Source organism: Nomascus leucogenys, chromosome 2 (assembly GCF_006542625.1).
Source record: "Nomascus leucogenys isolate Asia chromosome 2, Asia_NLE_v1, whole genome shotgun sequence".
In the NCBI taxonomy this organism is placed as follows: domain Eukaryota; kingdom Metazoa; phylum Chordata; class Mammalia; order Primates; family Hylobatidae; genus Nomascus; species Nomascus leucogenys.
Genome location: NC_044382.1, coordinates 136,192,523 through 136,208,062, shown reverse-complemented (window position 1 = coordinate 136,208,062; position 15,540 = coordinate 136,192,523). Strand labels below are relative to the sequence as shown.

Genomic DNA, 15,540 nt, shown 5'->3' with positions numbered 1-15,540 from the left:
CACAGATTTTCAAACATAATCAGATGGATGTTTTAGAAAGGCAGCCCTGGTGGCAATGTGACAAGAAGAAGACAGGGAGATGTAGACATCAGTTGAGAGACTGGTGGCAAATGATGATGGCTGTGGAAGTACTGAGGAGGTAGAACTGGCTGCCACGTTCTGCTTGCATGTGGAGTGAAAAAAGGAGAGAAATGGGGGTGACTTGGGGATCACAATTTGGATTACTGAGAGAGAGGTATCAGGGAGATGGGGACCAGTTCATAGATCATTTGGCTACATGGAGCCTGCAGTGCCCATGAGACATGGAGTTGTTCATGTCAGGTAGGCAGGTAGACATACATACACCCCTAAAGATCAAAGACAGGAAGGTGGACATGGACTTGGGACTCTCTGGCACATGATTGGTTGAAATTATAACTTTTGACTTCTGAAGCAATAATAGTTTATTTTTATGAATAAGTTAAACATACAACATAGTATCTCTTGTCTGAAATATCAGCTGGCTAGTGGACGGTGATAGTATGGACAATTGTTTATTTTCAAGTGTTGAATGGCTAATAAATACTCCCCCTGTTCTGCAGATATAAATGAATGTGATGAAGATCCCAACATTTGTCTTTTTGGTTCCTGTACTAATACTCCAGGGGGCTTCCAGTGCCTCTGCCCCCCTGGCTTCGTACTATCTGATAATGGACGGAGATGCTTTGGTAAGATTTGGAATGACTTCACTGTCACAGTTCACGCTTAGAAACTTTAAAGCTGAATTGTAAACCATCATGCTGGTATTAGTCCTAACAAAATATACGTCTGTGCTAAAATACATCTGCAAGTTAAAAATTTAGGTCTCAAACATACGCAGTGAACAATTTTTAAGGTACTTTGAATTATTGCCACTGTTTCTACATTTTTATAAATGTTTTACTAAAAGAAAAATTCTTATTCTGATTTATCAGAATGACTATGTTAATTTTGTTGTTGGCATAGCTTTTTTGTATATTGGTGTATGTGTTGCTTTTGATGTGATGTAACTTGCTGAAAGTTACCTCGATTGTTTTTCTTAGACTATCATGCAACAGTGAAAAAAGAGTCTCTGTGTGGAAATCACTTTGATACTGAGCATGATTTCTCGAATTTTCTTAGCACATTATAAAAATATTTTAAGCATATTAAATAAATAATTTTGTAGCCAGGTCAATCTAAAGTGGCAAATGAAATCAGCAATTGAAGATTCCCAGACCTGCCTTAACTGCTGATCTAGTCTGCATTCTGTGTTCTACAATGAGAAATGTTCTGTCCAAACAGTGTTACAAAATAATTCCATCTGTAATGTTTGCTTTTTTGATTAGATACTCGCCAGAGCTTCTGCTTCACAAATTTTGAAAATGGAAAGTGTTCTGTACCCAAAGCTTTCAACACCACAAAAGCAAAATGCTGCTGTAGTAAGATGCCAGGAGAGGGCTGGGGGGACCCCTGTGAGCTGTGCCCCAAAGATGATGAAGGTAAGAGCAATGACATCATCAAATAGAACTTTGTGTACCAGTTTTTGAATGTTTGCCAGAGTGGGTTTAACCATGTAATTTATGAATATTTTGAGAGTGAAATCACCTCCTTGCATATAAGTTTTGATGGTTCATTGAACAACCTAGCCTGAGAAACTTCTTTCAGCTTTTGAATAAGACATGTCTAAGCACAGGTGAAGTTACCCTTTTATTTCATTCCCCACCTCCAAAGTTAGTATTACTTGCTTTCAAAAGTATGAATTTGAGAGGTCTAAGACAGGAGAAAGAAGGGAATGGAAATTATATTCCAGGTTGCTGCAGGAGTCCCATGTGGGCATTGTATGACAGGCTGTGGCTCTCAGAATGTTACATTAAATTCTGAGAAGCTGAGTCAGCACAATGGCCCTCTACAGGAAAAGATCAATAGCCTCAGGTCTTATTGGCACCCATAAATTATAGGATAATTCCCAGCAAACTCCAGCTGGCTTGGCCTCTAGGTTAGGGATGGCTTCTGAGTGTGATGGGCAGGGAAGTTCTCTTTAGCTGCTCAGCTTTAAATGAGCAAACAGAAAGAACCAGGAGCACTGAGCAGGTGGCATCCTAGAAGGTGGCCCTCACTAAATATGCTTTTGAAATAAATCATAAAAATACAAGACTCTTGTTATAGACAGCTTTGTAATGGAAACCTAATTAAGTGTAATTTCTTATATATTGTTCATCCTTTCTTAAGTTCTCTGATAATTTCAAGTCTTCAGTAATGGAGAATTTGTATTTTTCTTTGTAGTTGCATTTCAGGATTTGTGTCCATATGGCCATGGAACTGTCCCTAGTCTTCATGATACACGTGAAGGTGTGCTTTGATATATTTTATTCCTATATTCTTATTTAATACAAACATATTATTTTACATTTATTTGATAACTCATGCTAACTTTACTATATAACATATAGTATATTGTATTTAATGGATGTATATAACCCTTATTTTGTATCATATACATTGTACATATAAGACTATATCGTGATATATGAAATACGTTACATATTTCTCTGACAAAAGAAGTATTTACAAGTCTGTGTTGAATAGACATACACAGTATTGGCACATCTTTTTATTTTTATTTTATTTATGTATTTATTTATTTTGAAGTGGAGTCTCACTCTGTTGCCCAGGCTGGAATGCAGTGGTGCGATCCAGCTCACTGCAACCTCCACTTCCTGGGTTCAAGTGATTCTCCTGCCTCAGCCTCCCCAAGTAGCTGGGATTACAGGTGTGCGCCACCATGCCTGGCTAATTTTTTCTTTTTGTATTTTTAGTAGAGATGGGGTTTCACCATGTTGCCCAGGCTGGTCTCAAGCTCCTGACCTCAGGTGATCCACTCGCCTCAGCCTCCCAAAGTACTGGGATTTACAAGCATGAGCCACCGCGCCTGGCCGGCATATCTTTTTATATCGGGAAATTCACGGGCAGTTCTATATTTTAGATGTCAATGAGTGTCTTGAGAGCCCAGGCATTTGTTCAAATGGTCAATGTATCAACACCGACGGATCTTTTCGCTGTGAATGTCCAATGGGCTACAACCTTGACTACACTGGAGTACGCTGTGTGGGTGAGTGTTGGCTCCACGTTACAGAATTTTAAAGTTCTATTTTACTTCTCATATTCAGCAAAAGATCTCTCAGGCACCCTGGGTGATGGGGGGATTTACAGATCCAGGATAAATAGCTAGTAGTGGCACCTTCTTCACCAGTCTTACATTTTCCAGTCAGATCTGATTTATGTGAAGATTGAGAGTTACCAACCTCTGTCTTCAACCAAACATACAAAATCTTATGTGTCCTAGAGACTTACAATTGCCAAAATCTCTCATTGGACAAGAAATCCATTTTACTTTATGCCCTTCCATGCCTGCTCTTGAAGCAGAGGACCACATTCTTCTTCTGGATTTGTCATCTTTAGGGCGAGTATTGCTGCCTGGGGGCCAGAGCATTGCACGTTGATCCTTCAGACCCTCTGCACTCCATAACGGCCAGCCAGCCAAGGCCCAAGGGATGCCCGGGTTACATGTGCCCTTCTCAGATCCTGGAAATGGGTGAGGGCCAAGCATGGGTCTTCCTGGGCATGCTGCTGTTAAACTAAAACATCTTTGTGGCACTTTCTTCTTCTTTTTCAGATACTGATGAGTGTTCAATCGGCAATCCGTGTGGAAATGGTACATGCACCAATGTTATTGGGAGTTTTGAATGCAATTGCAATGAAGGCTTTGAGCCAGGGCCCATGATGAATTGTGAAGGCAAGTGATCTTTGTCTTAAATATTATTTCTTCTTGACATAGAAAGTGTTTTTTAATGTCTCAATATTTATTTATATTGTTTCTGATATTCTGCTGGTGAGCATATGGTGGGGTTTTTTGTTTTTTGGGTTTTTTGTTTGTTTGGTTGGTTTTTAGTTTTCCTTTAGTACAGTTAAAATAGCTGCTGTAAAGCCCTTGTCTGATCATTCCAGCATCTGGGTCATCTCAGGGTTGGCATCTCTTGATTGTCTGTTCCCTTGAAATGGAGTCACAGTTTCCTGCCTTTTCAGTATATTGGTTAATGTTGGATTTATACTCTGGATATTGTGAATGATATGCTTCGAAATCAGTTATATTACTCTGAAGAATATTGATGTATTTGTCTTAGCAGACAGTCAACTCTGGTAGGCACGATAGCAGACCCTCAGGCCTGAGAAGGACAATGGCTCATCTGTCAGTTCTTTAAACCTTACTCGCTAGCATTCTTGATTTTGCCCCACACATGCATAGTACAGTCATGTCACTTGAGCTGACTTGATGAAAAACAAATAGTATTTCTCCTTCCCTGGCATTCTTTCCTGGGTTCCCCTCTCTTTAGCAGACTTGGTTGCCCTAAGATTCCCTCCCCTGCTTCCTCTGGATGGAATCTCAGAAAGTTTCTACTGGAGAGTTAGCTACCGGATGACAGCACTGCCAGGCTGTGGTCATCTGGAGGGTAATTTCAGGAAAATAGAAGCCAAATCAATGTGAAATTACTCCCTACTGGTTGTTTGCTCTGAGTTTCAGCTCACCATTAAAAACTTCAGGTAGTTTTTATATTCTTTCCAGAGTTTATAGCTGTTATTTTTGAAAGATGAGTTTGTTAGGTACTAAATTCTGCATACCAGATGTGTAAGTTCTACTATTCTATTGCTTTGTGTATGACCGCGAAGTAAATGACATCAACATTTAGTTATACAAATAATTAGAACTCTAGGCTGAGCACATTCCTGTCCATTTCTTTGGTCAGATATCAACGAATGTGCCCAGAACCCACTGCTATGTGCTTTCCGCTGCATGAACACTTTTGGGTCCTATGAATGCACGTGCCCGATTGGCTATGCCCTCAGGGAAGATCAAAAGATGTGCAAAGGTAAGGCCACAGACATGGGAGTAGTTCGAACTTTATTTGTCATGCTGGAGATAAATTTTAATGATTTTATGGTTCTCAGCTAATGTCTTCTAGAGCTTTACAGAAATATATATGACAGCATTTTGCTAGTAGATTTCCATACCTAGATAACAAGACATATGATGGTATTTTTGTAAAATCAAGTCCGAGATAAGATGGGCTGAGAAGCCCACTATTGTCACACTCTTGGATTCTTATTAAAGCAAAGATTGCCCTTCCCTGAACTTCTTATCACTATGAGCAGTGCTGAAACTTACACATCTGGACTATAGCCAATAGCTGACAATGGCTGGGCTTCTCCTTTCTCTGTCCCACCATAAAATTACATGTTAAGTTTCAGAAGACCACACCTGTGACTTAAAAGTACTAAAACTACAGCTTGCTCCAGATAATTTTTTGTTTTTATTTTTTGTTCTAGATCTGGACGAATGTGCTGAAGGGTTACACGACTGTGAATCTAGGGGCATGATGTGTAAGAATCTCATCGGCACCTTCATGTGCATCTGCCCTCCTGGAATGGCCCGAAGGCCCGATGGAGAAGGCTGTGTAGGTAAGTGGTAAGGGAGGGTGTCTGCTTATATAATGCCTCCACTCCCAGCCTAATTAATGGCACTACACCCACATCATCTTAACTGCAAGCCAACTATTTTTCCAGCTGTATTAAGGCAGTGATACAGCTAGCTTTCTTCCATCTCAGGGTCTCTGCTAATATAATAGGTTCTGGATTGTGGCATTTATGCCTGCTCAAGAATACATGCCCTTTTGATTTCATATTTTAAAGAAAATTGTAAATAAAACTATATGTGTTCTGTAAGTACATATGTAACCAAGTAAATATATAGAAAAACATTGAAAAAGATAAACCCTAATTTATAGAAGGAATTACTACTAGGGAAGACGTTGAGATCAGAAGTAACTAGTCTGAGATGATTTTAGCTGTATCTGTCCATTTTAATTTTTTTACAAAGGAGTGAGTTTCTGAACTATTGTGAATTACATGTGTCATATAAAAAATTATATATACAACAAATTATAATTGGATTTTTTAGTTTCTTTTCATTTGTTAGATATTTCATTCAAATATAGTACTTAATAAAGTTAAAAATAGACCTACATAGGAGGTGTAGTTATGCAGTGGTTCTTGCAAAAACACTATTCTTCCAAGATCTGTTGTCCCAGAATATTAACCTAAACTCCTAAGTCATATGTGTTCTTCCAAATCTAGCTCAGGGCAAAATGCTAATAACCATGTATGGAAGAAAGGAAATCAGCATTCTTAATCATCCTGTCTTCTTACTGTACATGAAATTTCTTTTCATTCATTTCTCTTTTAATTTATTTGAATGAAAACAATGTATGTATGTGCTATGTTTAATCAGAGATTGGCTAAAATACTTAAAAATCTGTTTTAATTTTTATGCATGGAAATTTCTTATTTTTATAACTAGCTGAATTTTATATTATGCTATCTTTATTACATTTAAAGATGTGTTGTTGGGAAAGAGGGAGTAAGCACTGATCAGATTAAGAACACAGGTTTCTGGTCATGGATCTGCCATAAATGATGTGGATGACTTGCAAGTGATTCAATTCTCTGTTCTTCAGTTCCTTCATCTGCATACAGTGAGAAACTTAGTTTGCCTGATGGATAGGAGTGGTGGGGACGGGTGTTGGGAAGGGTGTATCTGCTTTAGCTGTAATATTCTATTATCCTCTGAACTTACTTTTTCAAAGAAAAGACCAAGGGCAGCATTCTACATTTGTACTCTTTTCGTTGTTAAACAGCACTGCAAAAGATACAGGTTCTGAAACTTTTCTGATCTTCAAGCTTTTCATTATACCATGCTGATAGCTGAAATGTCTGCAAAATTTTTTTGATCATCACAAAACTCTTTGTAGAACACTTTGATGCAAACAATATGTTTTCACTACTAGAAATTCCAGTTTAAAAAACAGTAAAAATATTATTACAAAGAAAAAGTATTTACAAAAGTCAAGATGAAAAATAAAGCCACAAAAACAATCAATAAAAATGCCAATGCATGAAATTGGAATCAAACAAACTTACCCAAAAAAGTCGATTGCAACGGAAACTAAAAGTATTACAGTTAAGGGAATTAAAGTTATACAGGAAATCTAAAACCTCTTTAATGAAAACCGTAAACCTAATCAGAGACGGAAACTTGACTATGCAATATATTATGCCTTAGTAATTATTTCTTAAACAAATAAATGAATCAAGAAATCTGATAAGTAGAACTTTTTTTTACCAAGATCATTAAATTTTCTTCTTTAGACTTTGGCAGACTGTCCCAATTTTTTAAAGTTTATCCAACAATCTTTGATTAGAAGATCAGGGACATAAGTAAATGAGAAAAGTATGGAGTGCTTTTATAGAGACCTGTTTCTACACTGCAGTGTGAAGATAAGTAGACGCAAAAGAGAAAATATGGGATGCTATTTAATTATCAACAAACTAGTCTCCTAGACATGGAGACTGCCGGATGTGAGGCAGGAAGAGGAGAAGCAGCAACTGTCAGAGATTCTAAGGCTTTAAGAACTTTATCAGAGCCACACGACTCCCTAAATTACCTGAAAGCCTGAGTGTAGTGCCTCAAGGGTAGAGAGCATGACAGATTTGGTGAGAGGATGTTCATACAACAAACATGAATTGAAACTACACATTAGGCCCACTTTAGCACCTGTGACCAGCTACACTATTTTTCAGTGAGTAGCTGAACTGGAGAAAATTGTTCAAAGATGAGTAATTACACAAGACCAGTGTAGCTGAAGCTTGTGCAGGAGAGTGGCATGAAGTGGGTCTAAAGGTAGGCAAATACCATGGAAAGGAATTTGGTTTCATGCTTAAAGTGTTAGGGCAGAGTGACTCAGAGTATGGGCCCTGGGGATGGGCTATGAATGTTAGCAATCTAGGTTCATATGTGCTAGCTCTGTGCCCCTGGGCAAGTTGGCTTAAATATGTGCCTCAGATTCCTCAAGTAAAAACAAATAGGAAGTTTGAGCACACTTTCATAGAATTATTGGGAGGGTTAAATTTAAAAATTCACATGAAACCCTTAGTACAGTGCTTGGCATAGAGTAAAATTTCAGTTAAGTATTACTTGTTATTTTCCATTTTACATTTTTAAAGATACCTGGATGCCTTATAGGAAATGGATTTTAAGGAGGTGGTAGCAGAAACAAGGCTTTCATTTAGGTGACTGTCTTAAACATCCAGATGAGAGAAAAAGGAGGCTCAGATTAGGGCCACCGTAGTGTGGAAAGGAGTGGACAGATTCAGAAAATGTATTGGAAATAATCAACAGATTGGATTTCTGATGGATTCATTGAATATGTATCAAAGATAAGTCCCAGGATTTGTGCTTGAGTAACTAAAGTAAATTAGCTTACTATAATAATTTACTTGATGCTACTATTAACTGATATGGAAAAGATTGGAAGAAACAGGTTTGGTTGGGGACACAGAAGAATAAAAGTTCTGTGTTGGTCATGCTCAGTGTCAGATGTGTACTAGCTTTCCAAGTGGGAATGTCAAGTCAGCAGACATATTTATGAGCCATAGATGTAAATTGCTAGCAAATCGATAGTGTTTGAAAAATTATGAGATTGACTGAGAACACGAAGAGAAAGATCCTGGAGAGTAGAAGGAGCAGGGCTCCTTCCAAGGAGACTGGGCTCTGGTTGTTCCAATATTTAGAGGGACTAAAAATATTAGATTAAGAAAGAGTAGCCAGCAAGATAGGAAGTTCTCCATGTCTGTGTGATGTCCTGAGAACTAAAGTGGCCACTTTTGTATGATGCTACTAAGATGTAGAGTAACATAGACTTGTAATTAGATTTGGTGACTTCTTCAGGAAGTTTCAGTGGAGCACACACATTAAGGAAACAATCAGTGACGAGAAAGCAGAATTTATCGCCATGGATCATTCTTCCAGAAATTTTGTTCTGAAAGGGAATCAATACATGTGGCAGTAGCCAGAGGGGTAATAGGTGAATAAGAAAGTTTTTTGTATTGTTTTAAGATGAAAGTTACTAGAGAGTTTATGCTGAAAAGGGAGTATCGTGAAATCTGGGAAGGCAATCTAGAGTACCAGTGCAAGAGCTGGCCTTGGAGAAAAAACAAAGATAGTTTAGCTGTTGGAAGAGGACAAAAGATTGAAAGTGAGGGCACAGCCCGGTGGTTCACAGGGGAGAGATGTCTGATGTGTCTGAGTGTGTAATGTCATTTTAGAAAATGGGAGTGTGAAGATACTAAGTAGTAGGATTGTTGACGGAGGATCACGTACCCATTTGAGATTTGAGTCGAATCTTGTTGAAATGAAGCCTGTTTTTCCCTAGGCTGTCATGCTGCACTGGATTGGACATAGAGTAGGTAGAAGTAGGGGAGCATCGGACAAGAGTGATGGACAATGGAAAGGTCGATAATTGACAATACTGGTGCAGCCCACAAGTTGTCAAAGGGTAGAAAGTACAATTCTGGAAAATCAACATTATTTAGGTAGAGCAACATCACTCCAAGATACACCCTATTAAAGTTACAAATTTCAACAGAAAAAAGAATCAGGCAACTTTTTTTCAACCTCTTCTCAGTAATTCTTAATGCCAATGTCAATAAAGCAAAATTAATCTAAGAATTTGAAGCACAAATTATGTACTACAGCAGAAGCTGTATTATACATAATCAAACTTGGAAGAACTCAGGCAAGTATATCCTGAGTTCTTCCAAGAACACTTTTAGTTCAAAAGCCCTTTTTGAAAAAAAATAATTCAGACAAATCAAATATAATTCAATATCAAGGTGAATGACGTTAAGGATAGGATTAGACCAAGGCAACAGACCTTGCACCTTCAGATTCTAGAAATAATAAACTAAAAAAACTTTTTAATTCATAACTCATTACTTTTGTATATACCTTTAAATTTCTGAAATAAGAGTTTTTTTCTAAAAGAGGAAAAAAATAATCACAGGAGGCACATCATGGTGAATTTCAAAACACTAAGAAGAAAATGAAAATCCTTAAAACTTCCAGAGAGAAAAACCAGATTTCTTACAAATGAACACTAACACTGGGTTAAAAAAAATAATAAAGGAGCTATATTTTGAAAGCATTCTAAGGGAAAATAATTTTGAACTAAAATTCTATACTCAATCAAGTATGAAAATGAAAGAAGACATGGTCGGAAATCTGTTTTAGAATACTTATACCCCTCTTAAATAATTACCAGCTGGGCACGGCGGCTCACACCTGTAATCCCAGCACTTTGGGAGGCCAAGGCAGGTGGATCACGAGGTCAGGAGATGGAGACCATCCTGGCTAACACGGTGAAACCCCATCTCTACTAAAAATACAAAAAAAAAAAAAAAAATTAGCCAGGAGTGGTGGTGGGAGCCTGTAGTCCCAGCTACTTGGGAGGCTGAGGCAGGAGAATGGCATGAACCCAGGAGGCGGAGCTTGCAGTGAGCCAAGATTGCACCACTGCACTCCTGCCTGGGCGACAGAGCAAGACTCCGTCTCAAATAAATAAATAAATAAATAAATAATTACCGAACTCCATACACTAATTTTTTAAAATTAATTCAAGAGGAAGAAATAATATAAGTGGAACAATGGTGAGCCAAGAAACCAGTAAGCCTCATTAGTTTAAACAGATGCTGATGGCACACTAAAAATCTAACAAACCAAAACTTCTAGATAACATCAACATGGCAGGTGGTTCGGGGAGAGGGCAGAGAAAGGTAAATTTATGCAAAGGTGCTTACTATGGCCCAGAGCTTTCAAAACAGATACTTCCTGGCATTGATAGAAAATTATTCATTAAGAATGTGTGTTGAAGTTGTTCAGTGGTTTCCACTGTAAGAATAGAAAGAAGACTGTAACTTCCAAATATGAGTTCAGAGGGAAAAGGAGGGCATAGGAAGAGGGCAATCACACAGTAAATATAAAACAATATAAAATGTCAGGTAAGACTCTAAACATATCAGTAATCATGACAGATATAAGTGGTTTAAACTGCTGGTTAAAAGATAAATGTGTTTTTAAGAATTCTGCTAGGTTCTCTTTAATAGAATTGTAGTACCAAAATTGAAATCTGAGATAGGTTGAAAATAAAAATATTCAAGGCAAATACTAATAAAAGCAAAGTGCATGCAAATATAAATGTCAGTAAATTTAAAAAATTTTTAAGTATAAAGATGAAAGGAGCCATTTATGAAAAAGATGTAATTGTCATGCGCTCTCTTGTGCTCCTAACAACATAGCTTTGAAAAAAAACTCAAACAAAATTTACAAAATATTAAAAAAGCACAAAAAGTAAAGATACAGAGAATTTTAATGAAAACAATTTTGTTGAAGTAAGTTTATTTATCACCAACCAAAAGAGCAGTATTACTTAAATTTCCTCTCCCATTAACTACCCTCACAGACCATAGTTGTTCCTGTGATTTTACTCAAAACCAATTTAGGAGCTTGTCCTTTATTCCTGGCCTGTGTGGCTTTTACTGTACTCATCACCCCTACCCAACACCCACCGTCCCTCTCCCCACACCTTTCTCTAATGTCACAGAAACTGACATTCTTTTCCCCAGAGTTCCCATCCTTGCCTGGTGTCTCAGGGCAATTCTATTCCTTTTGGAGGCCAATTTCCAATTCTGTATATTAACACTATCCCTTCTCTGCAGAGGATAAAGAAAAGAAAGAAGAAGAAACCTTTATCTTAAGAAAGAACCCACCTAGAAGGATGAAGTAAAGCTAAAAATAAATTAATATTCACACATGACCATTTTTAATCTCATCATATCAGTATTTTGGCAAAGAAGTGTTAAGATATAACCCATTAGAAGAGAGCTTGTAAATTATAATTTTACAGTTTTCTCATTATTCTTATTGTTTGTTTTTCCAAAGATGAAAATGAATGCAGGAGCAAGCCAGGAATCTGTGAAAATGGACGCTGTGTTAACATTATTGGAAGCTATAGGTGCGAGTGTAATGAAGGATTCCAGTCAAGTTCTTCAGGCACTGAGTGCCTTGGTAAGTTGGCATCCAAATATATTATACTTGGTAGATAAAACATCTGTTCATGATGTCATCACAGAAGAGCTCCACTTATGTTTTCTTGTCTGCTAAACAAATCCCCCAATCTCAATAATCCACATGCTTCTTCTTAAAGGTGCACATCTATTAAAATGATATATTTGTATGTGTGTGTTATATGCACATCTATGTGTAATGTAAATAACAATCTTAAATAGTCTTTCCAAAATTAAGATTAATTAAGCTCTTTGGAAAATTTGGTGTTAGTAAAACTTACATCAGAGGATGATTTAATTCCAAAAGGAAATATTTGCTGTATGAGGTAACCTCTGCCACAATTAATGCAAAATAAATACCATATTTCAAAAATGCAGGGAAGGTTACTTTTTATATTGTGGTACAGAAAAAAAATGTTTTACAAGACCTTTTTATGGGAAATATAAATCTCAGACATTATATTTTAATGCTAAAATGCATACATTATAAATCATTGTAGTTAATTGTGGCAGTTGCAAAAAGTGTGCTGTAGTAAAATTCAAGGCAAACAAAAAAATAAGAGCAGTAAGCTGTTTGACTCATCACTTGATTTAACATAGAAAGAGTATTTCAACTATATCACATTTTTTTCTGAACGACGTCATATGCTTCAAATTCCAAGAAATTTTTTATCAAAAAAACGTTTTTTGTTTATTGTTATCTCCAATCTATACCTTTACTGACATCAGTCTTTTAGGAAATAGGAAAAGTAACCTACATATAAAGTGTAACTTTCTGTTCATTTTATTAACAGTTTTGCTAGGATTGTTTATAAAACTATATTAAAGTTTTGATTGGCTTTTATATCTGAAAAAAATCATTTTATTTACATTTTTAAAAAATCTACTCAGTCCAAGTGTTTGAACAGTCTTTCAGATGTAGAAAATATGAGATATCAGATTGAATAAGTACCAAGCTTATAAAATATAGTCTAGAATTTGCTTTCCAGAAACTAATCCTGGCACTCATTTGTTTAAAGGAAAATAATTTAATTTGATTTTCCTTTCACTTGTATTCTACAGAAATGGTAGTTCACTATCATTTAGTTGGCAGTGGATTGGACAAAAAATCTATTTCTAAAGTATAGTATCACTTTTTGTCAAATTTAATAAACTGTAGTCTGTAGTGAAAGAATATGCTATGAAGTTAACTGCCAGCAAAACTTTGAATCATTAAGCTGTCTTAATTATTCCTAAGGAGGAAATTCTTGACTGCCCTGCTTAATTTGAAAGCCAGGATAATGAAATGTCAGTTCCGCATCCTTAACTCTTTCTACTTTGCCATTTCAGACAATCGACAGGGTCTCTGCTTTGCAGAGGTACTGCAGACAATATGTCAAATGGCATCCAGCAGTCGCAATCTCGTCACTAAGTCAGAATGCTGCTGTGATGGTGGGCGAGGCTGGGGCCACCAGTGTGAGCTTTGCCCACTTCCTGGAACTGCCCAGTACAAAAAGATATGTCCTCATGGCCCAGGATATACAACTGATGGAAGAGGTAAGGAGTTGAGGAAATTTACTCATATAATCAATACATTAAATTTTATGAATTCAGATAAATGTGAAGGAAAAGTGAAAAATTGATACAATCAAAAGAATAGCTAAAATGTTTATACTTTGATATTTATATTTGATGTGTGTTTTCATATATATGTATATAGAAAGAATAATCTTTGCTAATGCTTTAGAGATTTTAAGAGTTAATCTTCCTATCAGACCTAAGGGGTAGAATGTGTTATTCCCATTTTAACAGTTGAGGAAAATGAAGCACAAAGCTAAGGTAACAATAAGCAATTTTCCCAAGATCACACACTTTTTAAGGGATGGACTTCAAGGGGGTAGCTTTCTAGATTCCCCCCAAAATCATTCATGCTTAGATTGCAAAATGGGTAGTCTTAAACAGGGCTTTCACCAGAGTCTCCCTTTATCTCCTCCCATCACTTGAGATTATTTTTCTGTCACATACATGTTGCTGTTCACCTGACTGATGAACAGGTGCTCCAGTGCTATTAGGAATGTTTGCAGTTAGTTATCTCATCTCCATTTCTTCATTTCTCTTTGATTCTAACCAGTTTTACCCTTGAATATATGTTAACTCCTGATTGTTTTTGTTGTTGTGGTCCACAGATATTGATGAATGTAAGGTAATGCCAAACCTCTGCACCAATGGTCAGTGCATCAATACCATGGGCTCATTCCGATGCTTCTGCAAGGTTGGCTACACCACAGACATCAGTGGAACCTCTTGTATAGGTAACGATGGGCACCTCTATATTCAGGGGTTCAGGGGCTAATCAGTTACTGTTTCCTACAAGTCACTCATTATCAGTAGAGTCTCTTTATTATGGAGCTTTGGAATATATATTTTATTAAAATGATGCCATCCTCTCAATAATGTGCTTCTTAATCACACAGCACTTGGCCTTTGTCCAATAATGTGGGATGTAGAATTGTTCACTTCATCAAAAAAAAGTCTGCTCAATCAGGGAAACAAAAATTACAAATACATACTTTCAACATTTTATATTTTAATATAAAATTTAAAGTGCACATTTGTTTGTCACTCTTTGAAGGAAAAGGGCTTTTTCTTATGAATATGTGTGTTTGTGTATATTAAGAGAATGTTTTCCATGTTTCTCTTTGCTATTTTTTGCATAAAGTATACCAAGTAAGCATTACCTAAATAAAATTTCCAGCTGCGGAGCAGTCTCAGTACAGAATTCTTCTACCATTTTACAATTTCTTTTTCTTATTCGGTTTTTTATTGTCTCACTCACACCAATATATGACAGTCGTGGGGCAGAAAGGACTTAGACTTTTGTTGGGTCTTTCCAAAGTATTCAACTTCATTTTTGTTAAAGAAAAAAAATTTTTCTCCTTTATATTTCATTAGCTTACTTGATATTCTATCAAATTACCTGTGTCAATAACAAGCACACCTGGCATTAAAAGGTTAAGAAAACCCGACTGACTTCTTTGAAACAGAAGAGCATGAGTAATAGAGAATAGGCCATTAATCATGAGCATTCAGCATTCTGTGGGCATCAACGCCGTATGTTATGTGGAGGAAATGGAGATTGTCTGCTATCACTCAGAGTCCGAGTAGAAAAGAGATGGCATATTTCAAGGAGGACAGTTCAAGGAGGGTCTAACAAAAAGACTGTCTATACACGTGTGAGCAGCGTGTACAAAAGCCAGGAGGCATAGTGCTGTGTGCTGGGGCTGTACTACCCCTGGGCCAAAAGAAAAGAGTCAGAGGTTATTGGAACCTGGAAAAAGAAAGTTGTGCTCAGAGGGCTGCCGTGAGAGGACCTCTGACAGCTGATCCAGTGACTCAGCCCGCCTGAGCCTATCTTGCAGGGAGGGAGTTGAGGAAATAAGGACCAGACAGAAGACAGAGGGCAAGGGAGAGCCTCCGGATGGAGTCTGTAGAGCTCCAACTCCTGGGCCTGAGAGCAGGGTGGACCAAGGTGAGGACTGAATCTGAAGG

General features: G+C 37.1%; 1 protein-coding gene across 1 annotated transcript in view; it reads left to right on the top strand.

Annotated features, from left to right (window-relative positions):
• Nucleotides 1-15,540, top strand: part of FBN2 (fibrillin 2) — a 282,139-nt gene that overhangs the window by 247,968 nt on the left and 18,631 nt on the right. Inside the window, exons 49-58 of the mRNA XM_030818406.1 lie at nt 582-707; nt 1,347-1,499; nt 2,284-2,349; nt 2,984-3,109; nt 3,674-3,793; nt 4,803-4,925; nt 5,383-5,514; nt 11,888-12,013; nt 13,342-13,548; nt 14,178-14,303. Coding sequence (XP_030674266.1) covers nt 582-707; nt 1,347-1,499; nt 2,284-2,349; nt 2,984-3,109; nt 3,674-3,793; nt 4,803-4,925; nt 5,383-5,514; nt 11,888-12,013; nt 13,342-13,548; nt 14,178-14,303 — 1,305 coding nt within the window. The remainder of the gene's footprint in view (nt 1-581; nt 708-1,346; nt 1,500-2,283; nt 2,350-2,983; nt 3,110-3,673; nt 3,794-4,802; nt 4,926-5,382; nt 5,515-11,887; nt 12,014-13,341; nt 13,549-14,177; nt 14,304-15,540) is intronic.